General features: G+C 51.5%; 1 protein-coding gene across 3 annotated transcripts in view; it reads right to left on the reverse strand.

The window, feature by feature from the left end:
• Positions 1-13,993: 13,993 nt before the first annotated feature.
• Positions 13,994-24,309, reverse strand: part of ATOH8 (atonal bHLH transcription factor 8) — a 30,622-nt gene continuing 20,306 nt past the window's right edge. The window contains exons 3-4 of one of the 3 annotated variants that reach the window (XM_055327533.1): positions 21,688-21,762; positions 13,994-15,057 (exon numbers count right to left, since the gene is read on the reverse strand). In XM_055327533.1, the coding sequence (XP_055183508.1) occupies positions 21,757-21,762 (6 nt within the window). In that variant the 3' untranslated portion in view covers positions 13,994-15,057; positions 21,688-21,756. Of the gene's footprint in view, positions 15,058-20,939; positions 21,253-21,687; positions 21,763-24,309 lie in introns of those variants that run through there. The other 2 variants (XM_055327534.1, XM_055327532.1) reach the window with 2 other exon arrangements.

A 24,309-nucleotide genomic window follows, 5' to 3' on the forward strand; every position in this document is an offset into this window, starting at 1 on the left:
CTGCCAACATGTGACAGATTCCTTCAGAGCATGACTTCCCAGGGGCCTTATTAAGGAGAACGCATGTTAAACATACTAAGTGACATCTCACTTTGCAGAATGTCTCTGTTAGAATAAAATTGGGCTGTTGTGACAGAGATCCAAAGCTTCCCAAATTTTATTTCCATTATGGCACACAGATAAAACAATAATAATTCTATAGCTCAGTGGCATAAAAGTACAAGGTTGCTTGTGTGCAGAGGCCACTGGTCGAGGGATGGAAGTGTCACATGCTTGGAACCCATTTGCACACACCAGGAAGCCCAACACTGGGAAGCTGTGGCTTTATTACTATAGCTACTGATCTACCTCTCAGACAAGTGAGTTGTTATGCTGATTCTGCTCTACAAAACTATCAAGGTCCCAGACCCCATCCATGTTGTTGCTCTTCCATCCCCAGCATGTTGCCCTCGTTTGCAAGATCCAAGATGGCACTCCACACATCCACCCTCCATCCAGAGAGAGGGTAAAGAGAAAGAGAAGACCTATTCATCCTCTTAAGGGTATATATTGGGAGTTTACTGCTGCATAGCAAATTCCTCCCAAACTTAGTTGCTTAAAACAATAGTTATCATCTCAGTGTCCATGAGTCAGTAATTCAGATGTTGCAGTTAAGATGTCAACCAGGACAGCAGGCATCTGAGAGCTCAACTGAAGCTTCAGGATATATTTCCAAAATGTCTCACTCATGTGGCTGTTGGCAGGAAGCCTCAGTTCCTTGTCACATGGGCCCCTCCATAGGGCTTCTTGATTGTCCTCCTGACTAGCAGTTGGCTTCTCCTGCATAATTATTACAAGATAGAGCAAGGAAGAAGCTGTCTCTTCTTTCCTCATCTTGCAGGTTACACGCAACGACTTTTATCATATGCTGTTCATTAGAAGCAAGTCACAAGGTAAAGCATACACTTAAGGGAAGGGGAATTAGTCTTCATCTTAAGGTGAAGAAGGAGCATCAGAGAATTTGTGGGCATATGTGTCCCACAGGACACATCTGGGAAGTTTGTGTATACTTCTGCTCATACCCCACTGGCTAGAACTCAGTCACATGACCACACATAGTCAGGGGGAGCTGGGATGTATTGTCTTTATTGTAGTGGCTGTACACTCAACTAAAAATTGGTGCTCTATTACTATGGGAAAGAAACGGGGCATAAATGAAGTTTCTGCCTCAAAAGGAGCAAATACGCAAGTATGCCAAGTAAAAAAAAAAGAATAGAGTGGAATATAATTTACATTCTAGGAGAGGGAAACCATATTTTTCATCAATGGTATCCTTCATGAAGTTCATGACATGTGGATATGTGAAAAACACAGTTTGAATAACAGCATGATCCCATTTAAGATGATTTATATACACATATCTGTGTGTGGATGTAGAGAGGTGACTGGGAAGGGTGTTTGCCAACTCAATAGCCATGGTTATGTCCAGGTAGTTAAATGACTGCCAAGTTTTTGCATACATTTCTATGTCATTTTTCTAGATCATTTACTGTTTCCCAAAACAGTAAAAGCCGTAAAACATATTTCTTCCTATCCTTTCTAATCAACCTACCAGGTCTAGAGAAGGAAGGTCAGTGAAGGATTCTGGGCATCCTGCAGTGAGTCTTGGTGAATCCTATCAGCTCTGAAGCAAGTCAAGTGCCGAGCAGGAAGGAGAGACAGGCAGGGCCGAGAGCCTGGTTAGATAGTCAGGATGTGCCAGTGAACACAGGGTGTTAAATCATAGCTGAGACCATGGGGTAGGGTCAGGAGCAGGCCAGGAATCATGAGAACAGAAGTCAGAGACTGAAGAGGCAGGCCAACAATGGAAGCAACCAAGGTGTGGTGCCCAAGGGAATGTGCCACGGTCTGGGCAAGTCATGGTCCAAGCATCCAGGCTGAGGACAGTGTTCCCAGTTCCAACAATTCTGAGGGTCCAGAGGAAAAGGGATTCCAAAAAGGGATGCTAGGTATTAGTGATGGGAACCAGGGCAGGTTGAAAAACCGTAGGTGCCCCTTCTGGGAAGGAGCAGCCAACTGGTCCACAGTCTTAGTGCAACTATGAGGCCACTGGCGAGCATGCCCCTGTCCCAGCAAGAGGCCTCTGGCTGCACTGCCTCCTGCCCAGGCGAGAATGTGTGAATGGATTTAATCTTGCCTGAGACCTCTGATCTGTGACTGGTAGCTCCCTGGCCTATCAGATTGAGAAAGTTTCTAAGGCTGAGTCTGAACTTCAGTGAAAACCACTGAAGTGATTGATTGGTGATGTCTGCCCAGGCACAGCATAGCGTGCTGTAGGCTGAGTGCCATCATTCCAGCAGCTCATCCTTTTCCACTAAACATTCACCATCACTTCTTCCCTGCCTTGCTCTCCTGCCTCCCATCAGGGGAAAAATTACCCACAATCCCCCATCCTTTTCATTTCAGCTGATTCACTGCTAGAATTTCTATATATGGAGAACCTTTTTATGTAACTGTCATCAAAAAGTACATCCTAATTGTAAATACTTTTTCAACTTGGCATGACAGCACAAGGACTTTCCTATGATTGTTTTTAATCTTTTTTGAACTAACAACAGTACATTGTAGAGAATATGGAGAACAAAAAAGAAAAAAACTTTAAAACGTCTTTAATTCTAAAACCCCCAGGGGACCCCTGTGGCAAGCCAGGAGGATACTCACTCTACAGCAACAGCTCCAGAAGCTTCATAAGTATCAGAATTATCTGGGATTTTGTTTTTTTAGAAGTGAAGATTCGCTCTAAAAACTCATTAGAAAAGGTAAGCCTTGAGACACCTGGATGGCTCAGCGGTTAAGCTCTGCTTTCAGCTGAGGGCGTGATCCTGGAGTTCAGGGATCAAGTCCCACATCAGACTCCCTGAGGGGAGCCTGCTTCTCCCTCTGCCTGTGTCTCTGCTTCTATTTCTCTGTGTCTCTCATGAATAAATAAATAAAATCTTTAAAAAAAAAAGTAAGCCTTTCCCCCACCACCACCTCCCTCAACAAAACCAAAACCAAAACATGAGCAAAGGCTACGAACAAGACAACAGAAATTAGAAAAATTCAAGTAATCAATAAATGAGAAACACATACTCCTCTAATTAGTCAGGAAAATGAAAATTAAAACAATGAGATGCCTTCCCCCCTGCTAGCACATTGGCAAGAACTCAAGTGTGATATAACACCCAGCTCACAGGCAGGGAAATGGGCATGACTCGCTACAATCCCTTGGGAATATGATCTAAAGTTGTTTGTTAAAGTTAAAAGTACTCTACACTATGTGCATTTGACATAACAACTTCACTTCCAGGATTTACTCTGCAGAAGTAAAAACCCCAGAACATGAGGGTACATGTACAAGGACATCTGCTAAAGCCCCCAGGGATTTGCTCAACAAGTATTTATTGTTCTACTACTATGTGCCAGGCACTGTTCTAGACACTAGGAATACAATGAGTAAAACAAACAAAAACCCCAGATCCCATGGAGTTTACCTTCCAGAGGGAAGAAAATAATCAATGAGCAAACAGATACATTCATAAGACCTATCATGTCAGTCAGTGAAGAGTACTGGGGAGAAAAATAAAAGAGGAAAGAAGACAGAGAATGTCCAGGGAAGTGCAGAGGGGGGTAGGTTACAATTTAAAATAGACTAATCAGGGATCCCTGGGTGGCGCAGAGGTTTAGCGCCTGCCTTTGGCCCAGGGCGCGATCCTGGAGACCCGGGATCGAATCCCACATCGGGCTCCCGGTGCATGGAGCCTGCTTCTCCCTCTGCCTATGTCTCAGCCTCTTTCTCTCTCTCTTTCTCTCTTTCTCTCTCTCTCTCTCTCTCTCTCTCTCTCATTCTGTGACTATCATAAATAAATAAAAAAATTAAAATAGACTAATCAGGGACGCCTGGGTGGCTCGGCCTCCTCTGCTTTCGGCTCAGGGCATGATCCCAGAGTTCCAGGATCGAGTCCCACATCGGGCTCCCTGCAGGGAGCCTGCTTCTCCCTCTGCCTATGTCTCTACCTCTCTCTGTGTGTCTCTCATGAATAAATGAATAAAATATTTTTAAAAATAAAATAGAGCAATCAGGGAAGGCCTCAATGAATAAGTGGCATCCGATCAGAAAATTGAAGAGGGTGAATATACAAGTCAGGGGGGATATCTGGAGTAGAGCATTCCAGGTTGGGGAACCGCTGATGCAAAGGCCCGGAGGCAGGCTAGTCTGATTTGTCCAAGAACAACAGGGAGAAGAGGAGTGGGCCATGAGGTCAGGGAAGTAACCGGGGCAGGTGGTCCAGGCCTTGGGGGCCCCTGTAAGAACCCGGCTGCACTCCAAATGGGATGTAGCTGTCTCCGGGACACAGTTTGGAAGTCAGTGGCCTGCAAAGGGCATGCTCCCTGAGGGAGGGAGAAGAGAAAAAGATCTGAGCTGCAAGCCACAGGGCAGCCAAGAAGCAAAAGAGGCTGAGAAGGAGCAGCTGGAGAGGTAGGTGGCAGTCCAGAGGGACCCGACATGACTTCAGGAACGGGGGACAGGCGGCATCAAACATGTGGACAGGTGGGTTCTGGTGCAGACTAAGGATCCACTCTGGCTTTGGCATTGTGAACATCCTGAGGGAGAATGGCTGGAAGGTATGGGCCTAGAGAGAAATTTCGGTCATGGAGGGTGAGCACTTCCTTGTCTGAGCTCCTCAGGGAGGGAAGCAAAAAGCACCCTGAGGGCGAGGCTGTGGCAGCGGGGCTTCTCCTCACGCAGTGGCCCCCAGCGCTGTGTCCCGGAGCACCTGGGGCCAGGAGAAAGCAGATCCCTGGGGAGTGAAACCTCCTCCAGAGCGGGTCGGTGCCTGCCAGGCTGATCCACGCCCTGCCTCTGAGGAAGCGCCCTGGCAGCAGGGACAGGCACGGACTCCTTGGGAAAGTGCTCAGGTCCAGGAGAGGAGGCCCTGACTGAGGCCTGAGGCCCAGGGCCAGAGGAAGGCCACAGCCCTGGGAGGGGCCCAGAGGGCCAGGGGAGAGGACGGGCCAGCCAAGGCCTGTCCTCAGTGAGAAAAGCAGATGGAATGAAATGCCTCTTCCTTCCTTTGGTGGGTGATGCCTGGTGCAGCAGGCAGTCTTAAAATGGTGAATTTAGAATAGAACCTAAGTGGATTTTTTCTTGTTTTATTTAAGTAGATTTTTAAGTCAACCTGGTGTTGTCTGATATCTTCTAGGGCCATAGACTTGTGTAGCTGGAAGGAGCTGTATTCATTTATTTATTTATTTTTAAAGATTTTCTTTATTTATTCATGCAAGACACAGAAAAAGAGGCAGAGCCACAGGCAGGGTCCTCGCAGGAAGCCCGATGTGGGACTTGATCCCGGGAATCTGGGATCAGGCCCTGAGCCAAAGGCAGACGCTCAACCGTTGAGGCACCCAGATGTCCCTGGAAAAAGCTTTAGTCACCATGTCCTCCGACCACATATTTTATGGATAGAAACTGAGGCTCAGAGAGGGGAACAATTTGCCCTGGGTCACAGGTGTGAGCAGCAGGGCTGAGCACCAGAGTCAGGGCTCCTGGCACCTGTGGCGACCTGCATGCCAGGGGGTACCTGGGGGCACACAAAGGACCTTGGAGGCCACAGAGCCCGCCGAGGCTACTTGTACTCAAGAGAGGGAACTCGGAGAGTTGAAGCTGCCACTGAACCCATACCAGGGGAAAGCAGGCTGGGGAGGGGCAAGCAGAAGCCAGGAGAGACAGAATGGGCTCCCAGAGAGGACAGAGAAGGGAGAGAGGCAGGCCTCTCCTGGCAGGGCTGGGCTCTGTGAGCAGAGAAGAGGACACCCTGAGAACAGACTGACCCAGTGGGAGAGGGAGACGAGCTCCGTGAGAAGGCAGGTCCCAAGGTGGGCTCGGGACCTGGGAGGCAGGTGTACACAGGCCCTGGTAAGGACGCGCATACATCCCTGGCTGGTCCTATAGGTGAGGCCACTTCATTCCAATCCTCTGAAGAGCTTTGGGCCAGAGAAGCTCAACAGTCACCCATTCCCCTCACTGTGCCTCCCACTGGCTCGGGCCTCTGATTCATCTCACACCCCTGGGAACACTCATCTTACCTGATACTTTTCTCCCTCTGCTGAACCTCTACAGGGCCCTGCAGGACAATCAGCAGGCTGGAGTGGGATGGGCAGGACCTCTTGGGCTCACCCTGCAGCCCCTCATCAGGGCAAAGAATCCCAAGGAGCCCACCCATCCCAGAGCAGCAGTGCTTTACATCAAGGCCTCAGTTCCTGAGGGCTATCCTGCACCGAGGGGACAGCTGGACCTGCTCCCTGCCCTCCTGGACCCCACCACCGAGTCAGGAAGACAGAGGGAGAGGCATGTAACAGTGTCGTGAGGGGAGAAGAGGCTTCCTGGGAGGCCCAAGTCATATAGAGTTTGGATAAAGGGTAAATGACCTTCATTTGAGGAGGCTGGTCTGGGGGCTGTGGAGGAGTGCCCCAAGTAGGAGGATGAACGCTCATTTATTTGTAATTTCTCTAGGGATGCTGTTGCTTTTTGGTTCTGTGTCGCAGCTCTGGAAGGTCTTTGCTCCTTCAAATAAATCTCTGGTTTAAAAGATAATCCCTCAGGAGGAGAAATATAGCTGTGTGTAGCACGGACAAGGCAGGACTCCCAGCTCCTCATGGTGGTGGCTGTGTGGGGAGTTGTAATCTGAGCCCCGACCACCAGCATGCAGCCAGAACCGATTAGGCTTGGGAGCCAGGCTGGACATCTCTGTGAGGGACCCAGGATGCCACAGAGCCACTGGCTACTTGGACTCAAGAGAGCCGGCTCCTGGAGTTGAAGCTCCCGCCAAGCTGGACTCCAGGACCCCAGGCTCCTGGAGAGGCCTCTGTTCTCCCCGCAGGCACAGACGCTCCACTCTGGCTACTGCCTCACTTGCCTTTCCCAGCCGTGTTCCTGGGGAGACCCTGCGAAGTGGGGAGGGAGCCCAGCATATCTGCCCACTGGGAAGAGGTCTCCGAAGTGCTGGCAGGGAAGGGCAGGGAGGGGCGGTGACTCAGAACAGTTCATCCAGCTCCCTGAAGGAATAGGACAGGGCATACCTGTGAGGCTGCCAAGAGGGGGCCGGGGCCTCTCAGGCAACTGCTCCCCTCAAGCTTGGCTCCTGTCCAGTCCTATCATCAAAGCCAGGAAAGGCAGCACTGACAGATGTCACCAACACTAAGTTGTCAGTTATCCCAGTGGGTCCCCACGGCACAGCAGGGCCATGTGTCCTGTGTGGGGTAGAGGGCCAGGCTCTCCCTCATTTCCCCAAGCATGGACCACTGACCTCCCCTCCCAGGTACTTCCCAGATGGCCTCACCTCTCTCGGGGCCTTGGTTCTACCTTGAGTTTGGAGACTGAGCTCACCAGAGCCCTCCTGGCAGTGCCTGGGGCAACCATATGGGTAAGAAGATCCTGGCCCAGCCCAAATCCAAACCTTCTAGTGGATCCCTACACTGGCAGTCTCCAAACTGTGTTCTAGGGAACCCCCTTAGTGTCCCACGAGAGAGAGGGGAGCATGAGGTAAAGATTAAGCGTGCCATCATTGGAAGAATGAATAAACAAAATGTAGTATATACAAACAATAGAATATCCTTCAGCCATAAAAGGGAATAAAGTTCTGAAATGTGCTGCAACACGGACAGATCTTGAAAACAATATGCTTAGTGAAATAAGCCCAATAGAGAAGGATAAATATTGTACAATTTCACTTACACAAGGTACCTAGAATAGGCAAAGACATAGAGAATAGAGGCTAGTAGGGGCCGGGGGGAGGTGGAAAGGGTTTTCGTTGGGGATGTAGATGGTGGTGATGCTTATACAACATTGTGCATATGTTTCATGCCACTAAACTGTGAACTTAAAAATGCTCAAAACGATAAACATTATGTTTCACAACAGTAAAAAGTAAATCTTTTTTTTAAAAGAATAAGTGCTGAAGCACTTGGTATTCACGGTTAAATGTTTTCCTACTGCAGGACTTTTCTGAGCCCTTATGAAGGGGTATATTATGCAGTGCCCCCAATGGGGAGGATCATGGAATCCCTTGTTCTTAGAAGACCCAGTCTTAGTCGTCATAGAGTTGTTCCCCAAATTACAAATTTGGCTTCTGAGACTGACTCTCACACCTGGAAGAGGCACTAAAATCATTGTCAAACCCAGATTTTTATTTATAAAACAAAGGTCAACATAACTATCCCAAAGTGTGCCAAAAAAACTTGCCTTTTTGTTTTCTTTTCTTTTCCAAAAATGGAGATTTCTTTCTGGGGACTTGGAAGCATTTTGAGTTCTTTATTTAAAAAAAAAAAAAAGAGTCTGTATTGCTTGCATATATGTGTGCGCAAGAGGGAAATTCTCCAGAAACTTCTGGTGTGAGGCTGGAGATGAAACCCCAGAGGATGAACGCATGTTGTCTGTGGGCCAGATGGCTTTGAAGGTGGTTTGGGGTGTGGGCTTGGCACAGGGCTAAGTTCAGGGCTCTGTCTGCCTCTTGGGGGAGGGGGCAGGCTTTGTCCTGTCCCCTGCTCCCGATGGTGTTGTCAGTCAGCTGTCTTTGGATGTGTCCTGGTTACCAGAAAGCCTGAAGGGAGAAATGTGCCCGCTCCAGGGCATGCATCTCTCCTCCTGGAAGCAAGACCTCCAGTACTTGCTCAGCTGAGGGTGGGTGAGAGCTCCAGCCAGCTGCCCTATTTGCTCATGACCTTTCCATTGGATACCATATTTTATAGTCTCCTGTTTTCTGGCCTGGGTTTGGTGGGGACCTGGGGTCAGTTAGGAGGATATTAGATTGAAGGAAAAAAAGGCTGGATTCAAGCCCCAGCTGTGGGACAACGTAGGGTGAGTCACGGCCCAAAAATGCAGTGTCAGGGAGTGAAGCCAGAGGGGAAAATATTTACAACTGCCGGAAACATGATGAACCTGTCAAAAATACATGGAATCAGCTAAATACATTGGGAAGAAAAAGGCAAGGTCTTGTTTGGTTTTGTGAGTGTAAACATTTTTTCAAGAAAAATCATCAAGAAAGAGATAATTCCTCTACATACAACTGCCTTATGTGAGCAACGTTTGGGGGAAATCGAGGAGAAGTGGCTGTGTGCCCTTCAGCTGAAGCAGGTTAGAGAGACGGGGTCAGCCATAGGAGGCAATTGGGGGAGATGATGAATTCAGTGGACCCAAGAGATCGTGGCCGACATAGCCATGGGAATACACTCCTCCACCCCCTTGAACCCTGGAGATCCAGGGTGATGCTGGGCTTCTGTGACTACGGGGTGGAGGTGGGGGTGTTCTTATTTGTATCTAAACAGGAGAGAGGAGCCCCTAGGACGGGAGGAGGACAAGCATCCGGGCCGCTGTTGGGTAAAGCAGGGTCTCTCCGGCTGCCCAGGTTCTGGGACTGAGAGAACTCGTGTTCCAGGAACCAGGGGCCTGGGCGGACCGAAGCAGAGGAAAGTTCGATTGGAAAGCCACTGTTTCCACAACCTGAGCCAACATGAGGGTTCAGAAAGAATGTTTTTTCTCGTGGGCAAGCAGAGAAAAGGAGCCTGGGATTTGGCCAGCACCCCGGGCAGCCAAGCGGGGGGTCACGGGGCCTGGGGAGACCCTGGAGACGCGGGAGGAGAGGACGAGCGCTCGGGACAGGTCCGCGGGGCGGCGCGGCAGCCTGGCCTTGGGGCTGCCCGGGGCGCCCAGGGGGGCTTCGGACAGGGGTCTCGACCGGCGCCCGCCCCGCCCCGCAAGGGACCGTGGGGCCCGCCAGGGGCGCCACACGCGCCCGAGGAGCACCGGGGACGGCCGGCCTGCGACCTAGCCCGAGTCACAACTTCCCTGGAGGCTGGCCTGAGGGTGTTCCCACCGCAACGTCCCCGGGGAGCGAAAGAGGGAGCACCCCTTCAATGGGCGACAGTGGGTGTGGGGGCCCGCAGCGCGGCAGGGAGCTCCGTCCTCGTCCTCGGGGCAGCCTCGGGCCAGCCCACCCCCACCCCGAGCCACCACGGATGTGCCTTCACGCATCCAGGCGGTCGGTAGGGTGCCCTGCTCTGCGCCCCGCGGGGGTCCTCTGCCAGGGGCCCAGTTCCCAAAGGCTCAGCGGCAGAAACAGCAAGAAGCTGCCAAGCCCGAGCCCCACTCCGCTCTGGACCTTCTCCCTTGGAGCCTCTTTTGAGGTTTTTGGAAAAGGCCTGTGTCCCATTCTCTTGGGGTCTTGAACAAATTAGTTGCTTGGTAGTTATTTGTGGAGGGAAGAAAATAAATGCGTGAATCACCATATTTTCCACTTTTTATTCACTTAACAGAGAAACCAATATATACATTTTGCAAGGCCTTTTCGAGGATTTGGAAATGAATTAGACCCAATCTCGGCCCTCTAGGAATTCATAGCACCATCTGGAGGTTCAACATGTGCCCAAATATCTGTGAAACCAGGTTGTTCGGTATAAATCCAAGTTCCTTGGAGGTGCATGGCTTCTGGAAGGCAGACAGAGCTTGTCTGGGGCCCAGGGATCTCAGAGGGGAGACAGGTGCCAAGGGGAAAACCAGGATGGGTAGTGGAGGAGGAAGCCAGCTGCCCTTCCCCTCGCCCCCTCCCCCATGCTCCCCAGGCAAGGGCCCCCTCCATACCTCCCTGTCCTCCTGGAACCTGGAAACAGACCCCTGAGGAGGGTTGAGAGGTCAGCAAGAGGTCAGGGTGAGAGTGACAGTACAGATCCTCTTCGAGGAAATACTTGGAGATGTCCAAGTCTTGCACTGTCGCTGGGCCACTGACGGTGATGACTTTGTGGCTCAGGAAGCAGCACGGCAAGAGGAGGCAAGTGCAGTGCCCGGTCCAGCCCCCAGCTGGCCTACCTTGGCAGACCCCCGCACCTCACTTGCCTCCGCCTAATTAGTGGCGCCCACATCGCCGCCCTGGATCGCGGGCACCAAGGGGCTCTGTCTGTTGCTCCAGCTCCCAGCACAGTCCCCACACACAGCTCCCCAGTTCCCCACCCCTGGGATCTGCCCCTCCTCCTCACTGGCTGGTGAGATAGGGGAGATGGGGGGGTGTGGTGAGGGGGAACAAATAGGATTAGCTGAGGGCTTTAGAGGACTCCGGGTGGTGGAGGGAGGGGAGGAGGACTCAGGCCAGAGCAGTGGGCCATGGGGACAGAAGGGGGAACGGAGTGGTGAGACGGAATCAACCCGGGGCCCAGGCCAGGCTGTGAGCCCAGAAGGGGGCCCTGGGACTTGTGGACCGCCCTCCCAAGGACTTAAGCCTCTCTTCTGGGATGGTCTGAGGCTGGAACCAGGAAGCAGTGCAGCTACGTGCACAGGGTTTGGAGGGTCTTGTAAAGCTTGGTGGAGTTGGAAGCTCCGAGTCCTGGAGCTTTGTAGCGTTTGTCCTGCAGAGAGCAGGAAGCACGCATGCTGCAGGAAACCAGCACACACACAGAGGTACACACTCACGCGGGTACCCTGGGGCGCTCTGTGGCTGGCGACTGATGAGCCATCACAGGCATGTGGGACCAGGAGCCAGAGGAAACAAAGCAGGAGGGTGTGCCACAGACAAACGTCCAGGGACTCTGTGACCAAGCCCTCAGCGGGACTGGGGCATGAAGAGAGTGGCTCTTGACAATTTTTATTTTGGCGAGGGTCTTCTTGCATGGTTGCTTACATAGAACTGTCTAAAAGACTGTTGATAAAATTTGAATCGATCTCAAACGTATTTCCCTTCCCTGGGAATATATGCAAGTACATATACGGGTGTGCATGTGTACACAAGAGGGAGTGTATGTTTCTGTGTGTGCGCGCAAAAACACAAGCTGCTGTGCTAGTGCGAAAGCTGGAAAAAAAAAGAAAGAAAAGCATGGACTTTTAATCATTCCTATTAATATCTGTGTGTGCATACACACACACACATCTACACACACACAAAGCACACATCCATCCACATTCTTGACCCAGTCTATATCCCATATCAGTGATTCTAAGTTGCTTTTTTTTTTCCTGAGACCTGAGCTCACTTAAACCAGCAGCTCTCAACCTTGCTAGCACATTGGATCACTTACAGAGCTTTTAAAAATCCCAAAGCCCAGGTAACCCTCCAGACCAATACATCAGAATTTCTGGAGATGGGACTTTGGCATAAATACTTCATATCAATGTTTAATAATCTCCTTAGGTGATTCCAATGTCCTTTCAGGCTAAGTAGTCCTATGCATAGAAACTCCTTCTCCCATTCCTCTGTACAGAAAACTTCAACTCATCCTTTAAAGACCCATTTCCTATGGGTCCTTTGGAGGAAAGCTCTTCCAGACACCTGCCCATGGAGAGTTAGTGTTTTTCTTTCCTGAAGTTCCCAAAAACATCTTAGACATCGGACTGTTATCATAATTATTTGCTTGTCTGTAGAGAACCAGGACCTCTGTGGAGACAGGTGCTATGTGAGACCCATCTCTCTACTGCCAACACCTAGCTTAATGTCTCATAAGCAGCTGATGATCAATAGATGCTTCAGAATGAGAGGAAAGTACATAGTGAAGTCCAAAAACAAGAGAGGGGTGGGCAGTGGAGGCCATGGGTTGTTTCTGGGTAGTAGGGGCATGGATCTGGTCCCCTGGCAGCAGGATGGGGGTACCTTCTCACCTTATAGTAACAGAAAGTGTCCTCTTATGTCAATAATTTTGATGCTGATTGGTCCACATGTCCTGCTTCCCTAGGAAGTGCCACTAGCATTATTTAGAAATTCAGAGAGACAAGTGAGGGGGGCTTATGACTGTGCCTGAGTTCTAGATGACCAATCCTTCTTTCTTTCCTTCCTTCCTTCCTTCCTTCCTTCCTTCCTTCCTTCCTTCCTTCCTTCCTTCCTTCCTTCCTTCTTTCCCTCCCTCCCTCCCTCCCTCCTTCCTTTCTAGATTTGTTTCAAGAAAGAGTGCAAGCAGGTGGAAGGGCAGAGGGAGAGGGAGAAAGGAAAAGAAAAAGAGAGAATCCTCAAGCAGACTCCCTACTGAACACAGGGCCTGACTCGGGGTTTGATCCCAAGGTCCTGAGATCATGACCTGAGCTGAAATCAAGCGCTGGCCACTTAACCCACTGAGCCACCCAGACGCCCCAGGTGACCAACCTTCCTTATCCATCCCCCCATTCCAAGCCCATTCTGTTTGCTTGGCTTCCAAGGCACCTTTGCTCTGAGCAGTGCCCTGAGCCATCTGTGTCCCCTGCTCCTGTCCCAGATCCAGGTCAGCCCAACAGCCTGGTCCTTGGCAAAAGGCTGTGCCTGGAAAACACTGGTGCAAAGGGAGGAGGCTCCTATCTGCCGGCGGGGCCTGCAGACATTCTGGCCCCAGCCCAGGAGCCTCAGGAGCAGACAAGACAGGGCATCCCTGAGCTGAATTAAGTGACTAATATGCATCCTGCGGGAGTGCAGCTTCTTTCCTCATCACCTCCCTTCTCTGTGGCCAGCCCTGCCCCTGACAGTCCTGTCCTCGTTCTTATCCTATTACCTCTTCCCCATCCCCAATGGCCCACTGAGGTGAAGTGGTGTGACAAGGCGATACAAAGACTTTGGTCCAGGACTGGACTATGGGACTGAAAAGGGGGTAAAAGCACAGGATTTGGTGTGAGACCACCCTGACTGGAGGGTCAGCTCCATCACTATTTCCTTGGGGCCTTGGTTTCTTCACCTGTAAAATGGAATTAAAACTACAGTTCCCACCTCATAAACTCATCAAATAGATTGAGGTGTGATGTAGAAAGAGGACCCCACGTTTCAGACCAGGCCTCCTGGTTACTAGTCCAGACTGAGGCCATGGTGAGGGGCCCCTACCCCCGACACACACAGACAACATGCACTCATACACTGCCCACCTCCTGAAGGGTTCTCAACCTCTAGGCCAAGACTGGCCTCTCCCCTTCCCCACAACCGCCCCTCCACTGACCAGCCAAAGTCCTGGTCACCCACAGAATCCATTCAACACGAGCAAGTGTTTTCTTTATATGTTGGGGCTTTTACTTCAATTTGAAGCAGATGGTTGAGCACAGATGTGAACAGCTTTGGCCTTTTGAGCACAAGGAAGGAACAGGCCTTGGCTTTGAACATGCCTCCCTGCCCTCCCCAACTTACTGGCCCATTCCCCTGGTCCCTTCCCCCTCTCTGCCCCCCTACATAACCAGGAACAGACTACTGGCCTTCATGCAGGGCACCATCTTGTTTTCCCAGCCAGGAGGGTGGGCCACAGGCAAGGAGTAGCTGGCTGGGCTGGCTGGGGATCACAGACCCTTTAGGCAAGTCACCTCCCTGGGGCAAGCCCCTGGGGTGGGGTACAGGGTGGTCAATATTGCTTCTTCCCCCTCTTACTCCTTTGTCATGATGTTCAGGGCTTAGGGAGCCTGGACCCAGGGAACATTGAGAATCAGAGTTACAGGCCTGGGCAGCCATTGGGGGTGGGGCAAGAAGAGGGCCAGGATCTCATATCCTACTCCATACAAGAACCCCCAGCCCTCTATCATAACCCCCCGAAGGCTTATCTTGTACCCAGCCAGCTCAGGGCCCGGTGTAGGAAGAGAGTTCCAGGTCAGAGGGTTGAGCACTTCCAATGGTCACCAAATGTGCATCCCTTCCATGAGTTTCCAGTGGGATTGCTGACACGTCTTTGGCTTGGGATGGAACTCAGGCAATAGGAGGAGCGAAAGTCATAGAGCCATGGTGTGGCTTTTCACCGTGGGGTTTTATCACCACAATTTGTTCAGTGTCTTTGTGGAATCTTTGGCAATGAATTTCTGCAGCCCCGGGCAAGGGGGAGGCTTAGCTCTCCCCTCTCTACGAGGCAGAGGGCAAAGTGCGGAGTCACCAGAGTGGCTGAGGGGGGACAGGAGGGTGAGAGGGGGGCAGGTGTGCCCCTGCCCCACCCTGAGAGGCAGTGGTCTGAGCATCTGGCAGCATCTTGGAGAAGAAGACAAGGCTGGATTTGGAGAGCTCACCTTCTCCTCAGGCTTGACCAGAGAGGGCCTGCAGCAGCATCCTTGGTCTAGCCTGGGGCCAGTCACTCCTGAAAGAAACAACCAACCATCAGAAGAAACCATGCTCTCCTGCCTGCTATTTCCTAAAGGCCAACTGGCCCCAGGTGCTGGCACCCTTAGCGCCTCCTCTCGTTTACTCCTAGCTGCTGCCCCAGGAGGGACTTGTGTGACCCAGGTAGGGGACTGCATCTTGATGGGCTCAGTGACAAGCCAGTATCTGAACCCAGGACTGGCTGCCCCCAGAGCCCACATTGGCCCCTTCCGCCTGACTCTGTATTTTATTTTTATTATTTTTTAAAGATTTTATTTATTTATTTGAAAGTGTGAATGGGGAAGGGGCAGAGGGAGAGGGAGAGAGAGATAGAGAATCTCAAACAGACTCTGCCCTGAGGAGGGAGCCCAATATGGGGCTCGATCCCAGGACCCTGAGATCATGACCTGAGCTGAAGGCAGATGCTTAACTGACTGAGCCACTCAGGTGCCCCTCACTCTACATTTCAGAGCCACTGCTGATTTTGTTGGTTTGAGGAAATGGGCAGGGTTGCTGGGGCTAGAGGGAGCTCAGGGACACCTGAGCTGATAACACAATCCTCCGGGTCACACCTCTGAGGCATGTCAGAGGCAGGCCTGCCCCCCATGGGAATGGCCATCTGCAGCTTCTTTCCCCAACACTGTTCAGACAAGAGCACTATACCAGGAGTCAAGGGGCCAACTCCAGGTGCTGCCCCTCCACCTGCCAGCTGGGTGACCTAAGACAAGTCCCATAACTTCTCTGGGCCTCAGTGTTCTTATCTATAAAATGACACAGCTGGAACAGGTCAGTAATTTTCAAACTTTCTCTTAAGCAGTAGAAATGAAGTCTGACCTGTGGACCACTAACACAGAAAGCAGATACACACGGTCCCATGTATTTAGAGAGGCAGGGTAGGGAGGACACGGCTGGAGGGCGGGGTGGTGGTCACAGGGTGCATTCCCTCCAACGTGAGGCCTGGGACATCTCTGAGAACCCAGGGTGTCAAGGTACACAGTTTGGGAACCATTAGGTCAGCCCATCTTTAACTGCCTTGCTTGCAGAGCTGACCTTTGGGATTTTCGCTCTGGCAACTGGACCTGGTGTTGCTCATGAGGAAAGTGACCGTGGGGTGTGACTTGCTACCAGGAAGGGACAGGAGACAGGTAGAGGTCACAGGGGCTGCTGGGACTTTTTCAGGGGAGGTCAGAGCTTTGGGGAAGGAACATGCCAGAATAACAGCGGCGCCTCAACCCGGCACAGCACACTCCTACTAAAGCAGCTCCACATACTGCTTCCCTGTGATTCTTGCAATGACCCTGAACAAACAGCTACATTACTTGCTTTTGAAGCAAAACATCTGTCAGGCACCTCCACCACACCAGGGGGCTTTCTTGCCTCCCCCCATCGCAGAGGCGAGCTATCGCTGGTTCAGGGGCAGCGCTAGACGCTGGCCACGGCAGGATCTGAATCCAGATCGACAATGTTTATTCGACCACAGAAAAGCTGCTCCTGCTGAACCAGAGGCTGGGGAAGCCGGGCCGGAGCCAAACCACGGTTCTGGAGGGCCTGCCAACCGCAGGCCCCAGTGAGCCTCGCAGGCCTGGGACGTTGGGCTTGGCCCGCAGCCAGGGGCTGAGGCCGGGGTGAGGCTGGGAGGGGGTCCCGAGGAGGGCAGGCGAGAGCTGGGCCAGGAAGAGGGGGTGTCCCCCAGCTAAGAGAGGCTGAGAAGGGAAGAAGGAACGCAGGAGGCGGGAGCATCTCGACGTGCTGAGTCCGGGCTCACGTCCTCTGAGCCCACGATGCGGTGCACGGCTGGCCCGGCAGGAATCAGGAATCTGCTTTCTGTTACCGAGTCTGAGGAGGAGGATTAAGAGGCGGGAAGGAAACCCAAGGGGATGGCACAGGGTCTGTGGTCCAGGGGTGATTTACAGCCCGCGTCAGCCGGGCGCTAGCTGCCTGGGCGGGCCCTTTCTGTCCAGCCTGCCTGCGGTCTGGGGGAAGGCGCAGAAAGCGGGCTCGGCAGGAGGCCCGAGCTGTCCTACTGGCCACTACGTCGGGGCGCCGGGGCCTTGTCCCAAGCCCTCTATTGGCTCTCTGACCCTGTGGAAGCCATGACTACCACCCAAAAGCAACCAAGAGCAAGGGAGATGAGACGGGTGTCCTCTCGCCAAAGCCTGATCCCACCCTTCCCCTGGTGTCTACACTGGACCTGTGTTCCCACCATCCACCTCGGCACAGGAATCCCAACACAGGCACCAGCCATCCAAGAAAGTCTTATGTCAAATAGGGTGTGGTGGGAAGAATACGAGGAGGCCTTAAGGTGCCACGACCTCCTCTGTGATTAACCAGCTTTGTGACCTTGGGGAACTCACGCTCCCTCTCTGTGCTTTAATTCCTTCACTTCTACAGCAAGTACAAATACTATACATGCACATGTACTCTCCCCAAAGGGCCCTCTGGAGAACACAGATGGGTGAGGTAGATCCCATGAGTTTAGGAAATACCATAGACCTCGGCTCCAACTTGGAAAGTCACTATATATGTTAGCATATTAAAGGCTCTGAGAAGTCCTGCAGTAAAGAAATTTGCCTGGGTTTATTTACTCATTGTTTTCTGAATTCATTTGATCCTGTGATCACAAGTGCACCTTGAGGCAATCTGTGGCCCTTCCCTGAACTTCAAGTGTCTGCTTCTTCCCTGCCTCACCATCTGACCCAGTCTCTCAGCATCCCAACCCAAATGCCCAGTAGAGGCAGCAGGTTGGTGCAGTCTCTCTCAGATTTCTTCCATAGACCAGTTATGCATAAGGGATAGGAGACAAGCCCATGGATACCCCTTCAGAAGGGGCAGGGTGTGTGTGTGTGTGTGTGTGTGTGTGTGTGTGTGTGTGTGTGTGTGTTAATTACAGGCAGGTAATTACAAATACAGAAGAGGGCTGGCAAATATTCTTCACTGTGACAACCATATTACAGTCCCCTTCTCATGGAACCGGGGGCAACAGCCTGTGTCACCTCATGTAAGAAGCACAGCTTGAGAGGGCCTCTCAGACTCCATCCAGCTCTGGTCTTTTGCGGGTGGTTTTTCCTCTGTGGGCCAAAGCTCTGGGTACAGCTGGGAAAGGCTCCTGGGTGACGGCCCTAAGGAGCCTCTACATCCCAGCCCCTTACCATAAAAGATACCCTTTACACAGGTTCTGCGGCAAAAATAAACTTTGAACATGACTAGACAAGATGGCCTCTCGAGTCCCTTTTGGGTCTGATGTGCTAAGTTCAACGGAGGTGATTTAGTCAGTATGGCAAGGTGGTTGAATTTATTACACTTAGAAATCATCTTTTTATCTGTCCATTCCTTTGTGGCCAGAACGTCACATGGGGTCAGAACACCAGTTCCACGAGGATAGGGACACGGTCTGTTTTTTGGGTTTTTTTTTTTTTTTTTAGGATTTTATTTATTTATTCCTGAGAGACAGAGAGAGAGAGAGAGACAGAGACCGAGAGAGAGACACAGAGAGAGAGGCAGAGACACAGGCAGAGGGAGAAGCAGGCTCCATGCAGGGAGCTGACATGGGACTTGACTCCCGGACTCCAGGATCAGGCCCTGGGGCCGAAGGCAGATGCTCAACTGCTGAGCCACCAAGGGATCCCCTCCAATGTTATTTTAAAACAAAAATATGAAAGACAAGCAGGGAGGACACAGTGAGACCCACAGGTATTATTTTATCTTTCACTTCTGAGTACACCAACCTATGGGCTGGGAAGGGGGTATTTTGTTCTAAATGCAGAACAGTGGGGTTCACAGTGGCCCCAAAGTCGGCAGGCCATGGTGCCCTGGGCAGGTGGGCTCATCGCTCCATGCCTCCATTTCCCCATCTTTAAAGTGGACACAGTAATGGTACCCACCTTCCAGGCCAGTTGCCAAGAATCAATAAGACCTTGGAGCTATGCCCCTGCAGGGCCTGGCACACCCCAGAGGCACTAGAAGGTGCTGGCTCATGTCCCCACAAAAAACTGGGTCCTCTATGTGATTAACATGTATTTGAAAACATAAAATGGCATCACAGGCTGAAGAGTCTCAAGTAATCAGAAAAAGTCACATTGAACCAACCGTCTGTCATTTTTGATGTGGGAAACAAAGGCAGAAGAGAAATTATTAAATATCTTTACTCCCTACAGTCCATTGACAAGTTCTTGAAATAGGCAGAGTGACATTCCTCTAGGGACTCAGTTGCCTCGATGTTAATACTTTGTTAAGGGCAGAAGGCAATCTTAGACTGACCACCAAGATCCCATAAATCTACTTGAACATCTAGAAATTCTCTGGCAACTTCCTTTATCTGTACTTCTCAAGATATATGTTGGCAATCACCCTCCAAGCACATAACCCATGATATACTGAAGAGTCACAATTGAAGATTTACTAAACAGTAATAAATGACCTTTTCCTAATAATAGCTAGCTCCCTCAAATCCTGGAGACCCTATTGCCAAAATACCTCTTATGCTGTCCATAACCCTCTCCCAACTTGAAAGTCTATAATGGGCCACTCCCCACGACCCTGGTCCAGCTCTTTCTGTCCATGGGTCCTGTCCCTGCGCTTTAATAAAACCACCTTTTTGCACCAAAGACGTCTCAAGAATTCTTTCTTCGCTATTGGCTTCAAACCCTAACGCCTTTCCTACATGAATCTTGACCAATTTGCTTTCAATGGATTAAAAAAAAAACAAGACATCATTTTTAAAATTACATAAGGCATGTCCCTCACCTCATGAATGGATAACCAAAGTGTGGTGGATCCATACAATGGAATATTAGCCTTAATAAAGGAAGGAGGTACTAATACAGGCTAGAATGTGGATGGCCCCTGAAAGTAGCATGCTAAGCAAAAGAAGCCAGTCTTGAACACCACGTGTTCTAGGATTCCATTCACACGGAATGTCCAGAGCCAGGAAACCCACAGATTAGTGGCTCCCTGGGGGTCGGGGGCAGGGAAGACTGTGGGGTATGAAGTGATAGCTAAAGCATCCAGGGTGTCTTTTTGGCCTGGGAAGAAAGTTCTAAAATTCACTGTAGTGATGGCTGCACAGAGCTGTGAAAGTACTAAAAACCATTCAGTTGTACGCTTTCAGTGGGTGAACCTGATGTGATCTCGATAAAGCAGTGAAGTTTTACAAAATTAGGTAGGTAGTACCTGTTAATCATAGAAAGGTTAGAAAATACAGAAGAGTGAACAGAAGAAAAAGAATCTCAATCACCTCAATCTCCCCACTGAGGGCAAACCCCTGGTAACACGGGCTGACTTTTGTTCCTTTACTTTTCTCAGGCTTAGACACAACTATATAGTATTTGTTGTTGGTTTGGGTATTTACTTATTTTTTTAATGTTTATGATTTACGTATCCTTGCCGCCAGTAGAGAATTTTATGCAAGTGGAATTAGGTTGTGCAAACCACACCGTAAGCTGGTGTTTGTGTTCTAATGCTCTGGCCAGTATGCCTGTGCCTTGGCACACGTGCTTTCACATCTCCGCAGGCCAGGCTCTGCTGAGGTTATTCTGGGCACATTCACAGGCCTGGGCTTCTGGCCTCCCAACTTCCCAGGGAACTGGAAGCAGGTATGGACCAGCCCACCCCCAGTGCCTCCTGCCCCGCCTGGCCTGGGCGCCAGGGGTGACAGGCAGGAAATTTATGAGCAGTTGGAGTTGGCTGCTATTTTCTGAGGGCGGGAGCATGGTGTGAATCAAGGATCCCACTGTGTCCGGGCTGGGAGGGCCCTCTGAGGTCCCAGCCATCTAAGAGTTGCAAAGTTATGGGCCAGAGCCCCTGGTGAGCCAGGAGAATCCTGCTAGGGACCATGAATTGGAGAATTCATTTATTCAACAGAGATGTACTGAGTCCCTACTGGGTGCCGGCCTCTTGACAAGCAAGGGGTCAGAGTCCCTGCCCTGGGGCAGCTGATAATGTAACTCCAGGGTGAGGCTGGAAACCACTGATGCTGGTACGCACTGCCGACTTGCCCGGTCCCTGCTGTGTTCGTTCTTCACTGGAGTGGCAGAGATTGCCAGGGGCTCTAGGTTACAGTGTGTGGACAGCTGTCTGCCCAGGGTGCCCCAGCCCCTCAGCCCGAGAGTGGTTCTGGCAGTCCAAGCCCTTCGTTCACTGAAGCCAGTGGATCCATCAGAACCTGAGCCAGTTGATGATAAACAGAAGAACCTTCCTACCAGTAAAAAAGAACCACCGTATCAGACAATGGTGAGGATGAGAGCAGGTGACCCTGGGGTCCCCTCCTGTGCTAAGATGCCAGAGGCAGAGCTGAGTCCCAGGTGTGCTCAGCTAGCATCAAGAGAGCGCTGACCACACACCCCACACTGCCCCAAAGTCCTATTGGGAACTACTCCCACCTGCTGGACCATATACTCCGGGAAGGTGGGGTTTGGGGGCTGGGTCCCTGCTGTTCCCCAGTCAGGGATAATCAGGGATAATCAGGGATAACCAGAGTCCAGTGTCAACCGCTCAGCCCCCACTTCCACTGCAGGCTGAGAAAAGTGTGCTTCTCCTCTCTGTGCATTCCTGAAGCACTGTATGCGAACTCCTACATCCCCCCCCCGCCACGAATTATTGTTGGTATGATTGCCATCATCCCCTCGCTCACCCCAAGCACCTCCACCACCGGCTCCTGAGGGAAGGAAGGGGCCACGTCGTCCTCAGCACCCCTGTCCTCCTAGGCCTAAGGACAGAAGGGAGTGAATTAGTGCTTAGAGCTACAATTTATTGACCAAGGGTGGCCTCATGCCAGGTGCCATGCTACACTCCTTTGCATGTGCTCTTACTCCCTAGGAGGTGGCCACAGCTGTTCCCATTTTGCAGATGAGGAGAGGGAGGCTGGCACAGTTCCTTGGCTTCCCTAGGGCCACACTGCTGGGAGGCAGGAGGGCAAGACAGACCCCATGACCACTTTCTGGAAAGCTCAACTTCTCCACTGGCAAGCTGGACTGGCAGGTCCCCAGGCCATCCACTCAGCTGCCACCTTCCTTGGTTCTAAGAAAATCTCAGTCTCTGTCCCGTGAGCCTAAGGGAAAGGTGGCCGGCAGTGGGAGGCCTGGCACTCCCTGAGCCAGAGCCTGTAAGGAGCCCACTGAGCCTGCAAGAGGGGGAGCCCACAGTCCCCGTCACACTGATGCCTTCTTGGGCTATAGGCCACTCTCTCTGGCTGCCAATCTCTCAGTTTCCCTCTCCACGCTTCCCCTGTACATCTCTGTGCCAACTCTCTCTTGGCCTCTCCTTTGTTTCTCTCTCCCTGTCCGTCAGCCTATCTGTCTTTCTCGGCCCCCACCCCGAGCACAAGGCAATGTGAGGGTCGAGCTGGCCTGAGAGAGGGCCGGAGGCCCAGCTGCCGCAGCTTCCCATCTGCTTCCCATTCTGTGATGCTGTCCAGCCAATTCCACTTGGCTACACACTGCTCTTCCAGACCCCAGGAGCTCAAGGAGCCCATGACCTTGCCCCACAGCCAGAGGAGGTGCTCAGACTCAAGGGGAGCAGACAGCTGGCCAGACAGGTGGCCTGGCCAGGTGAGGAAGGCCCCGCCTCTCGGTGGGCCCTGATCCATGACCCTCACTGCTCCCCTCTACTCCCCACTCCCACACACACTACACGCAGACATGCATACCTAGCCATTGTGTCGACAGGTCCCTGTCAGGTCTGCTTCTTCCTCAGTTGGGGATGGCTCCCTGTCACTCCTCTGCGTCTCTCAGTGCCCCCCTCCCCAGTCCTTACCGCAACTGAAGGCAGCCAGTGATGGGGCACCAGGCAGACAAGCCATTTCATGCTCAAGCGCTGGCCAGCAAGCCTTTGCAAAGACTCCCTGTCCAGGAGACCTCCAGGAAGGAGTCTAGTTGTGGATATTTCAGGACCAGTGAGGGAAACAACAGGAGGTCATGAAGTCTGCAGACAGCCCCCCAAAATCAAGTGACTTCCACAAAAACTGTGCAAATGCAGCTTTAAGGTGAGAAAAACACCTCCTCCCCCTTCTCACCATCCCTAGACCGCTCAGCTAGATTCTGGAAGCACTATGGGAATCCAGGCAAGGGTGGGACATCTCTGATCAAGGCTCTTTACTCACTGCCACCCTGTCCATCAGTGACATCACAAAAGTAGCTTCCAGCTGTACAAGGGAAAGGCCAAGACAGGAAAAGAAACGAGTATTTTACCCACGTGCATGGGTAAAATACCTACTTGAAGGTAATACAGCTCCGGGGTTGAATGTGCCAGCTGTGGCATCACACAGCCTCTGTTTGAATCCTGGTTTCCCCAGTCTACCAGCTGTGTGACTTTGAGCAAGTTACTTAACCTCTCTGTGCCTCAGTTTCTTCACCTATAAAATGGTAATAACAGTAATCTACAGCTTGAACACAATGGTGGCAATGCAAAGTACTCAGCATTGGGCAGCCACAAGTCAGAGCACACGTGTGTGTCTGTGTGTCTGGGGGCTCCCTGCTGTTTGTCCATTAGCTCTCACTCAGTACTGGGCACAGAGGAGCCGCCTGCGAGAGGCTGTGAAAGACAAGTGGAAATCCTTCCTTCCCCTCTGCTTCCATTCTTCCACTCATTCGGCATATATCTACTGAGTGTTTAGACCATGCCCTGCTCCCTTTGAAGCCCTGGGGATCCTGTAATGAGCAAAACAGACAAGAAGCCCTGCCCTCCCCACGCTGACATCCTAGAACCAGCCCTTCCACAAAAGCAGATTTCTTTAGAGAAAGGAAGCCTCGTGTTTTCTGTGCCAAACAGCTTGGACAGGTCCCTTCCCAATAATTGATGCACTTCCCTGCATTTTTAGTCAGACTAGTTACTGGATGTACTTTAGCTTCCTCTTGACAACCCAAGGTCAAGCCCAAAAACATTGGGCCACTGGAGACTCCCCAGGTCCTCAAGGCTTCTGGGGCCCCTTCCCCCAACACTAAATGACACAAGGCTCTTGGCTCTTCTGAATCTCTGGCATTGCTCTTTTTGTTTCTCTGTCTCTTCCCACACCATCGGGCCACTGGCTGTGACTCCGGGTGCTGTCGCCAGCACCTGCTTCAGGAGCTGGTCTCCCACTTCAATAGGTTCTTTCTGTTCAGCTGCTCTGATCAGAGGCACCAGGGAGTCAAGCTCATAAAAGCTGTGCACAGATTAAGAATAAGGGGCTCAGAAGAATGCCCCCCACCTCCCAGGGCTCTCCTATGAGCTTTTTATGCATGACCTTTGTGTTCTGGAGCTCTGCACTCCACTGGGT

Source organism: Nyctereutes procyonoides, unplaced genomic scaffold (assembly GCF_905146905.1).
Source record: "Nyctereutes procyonoides isolate TBG_1078 unplaced genomic scaffold, NYPRO_anot_genome, whole genome shotgun sequence".
In the NCBI taxonomy this organism is placed as follows: domain Eukaryota; kingdom Metazoa; phylum Chordata; class Mammalia; order Carnivora; family Canidae; genus Nyctereutes; species Nyctereutes procyonoides.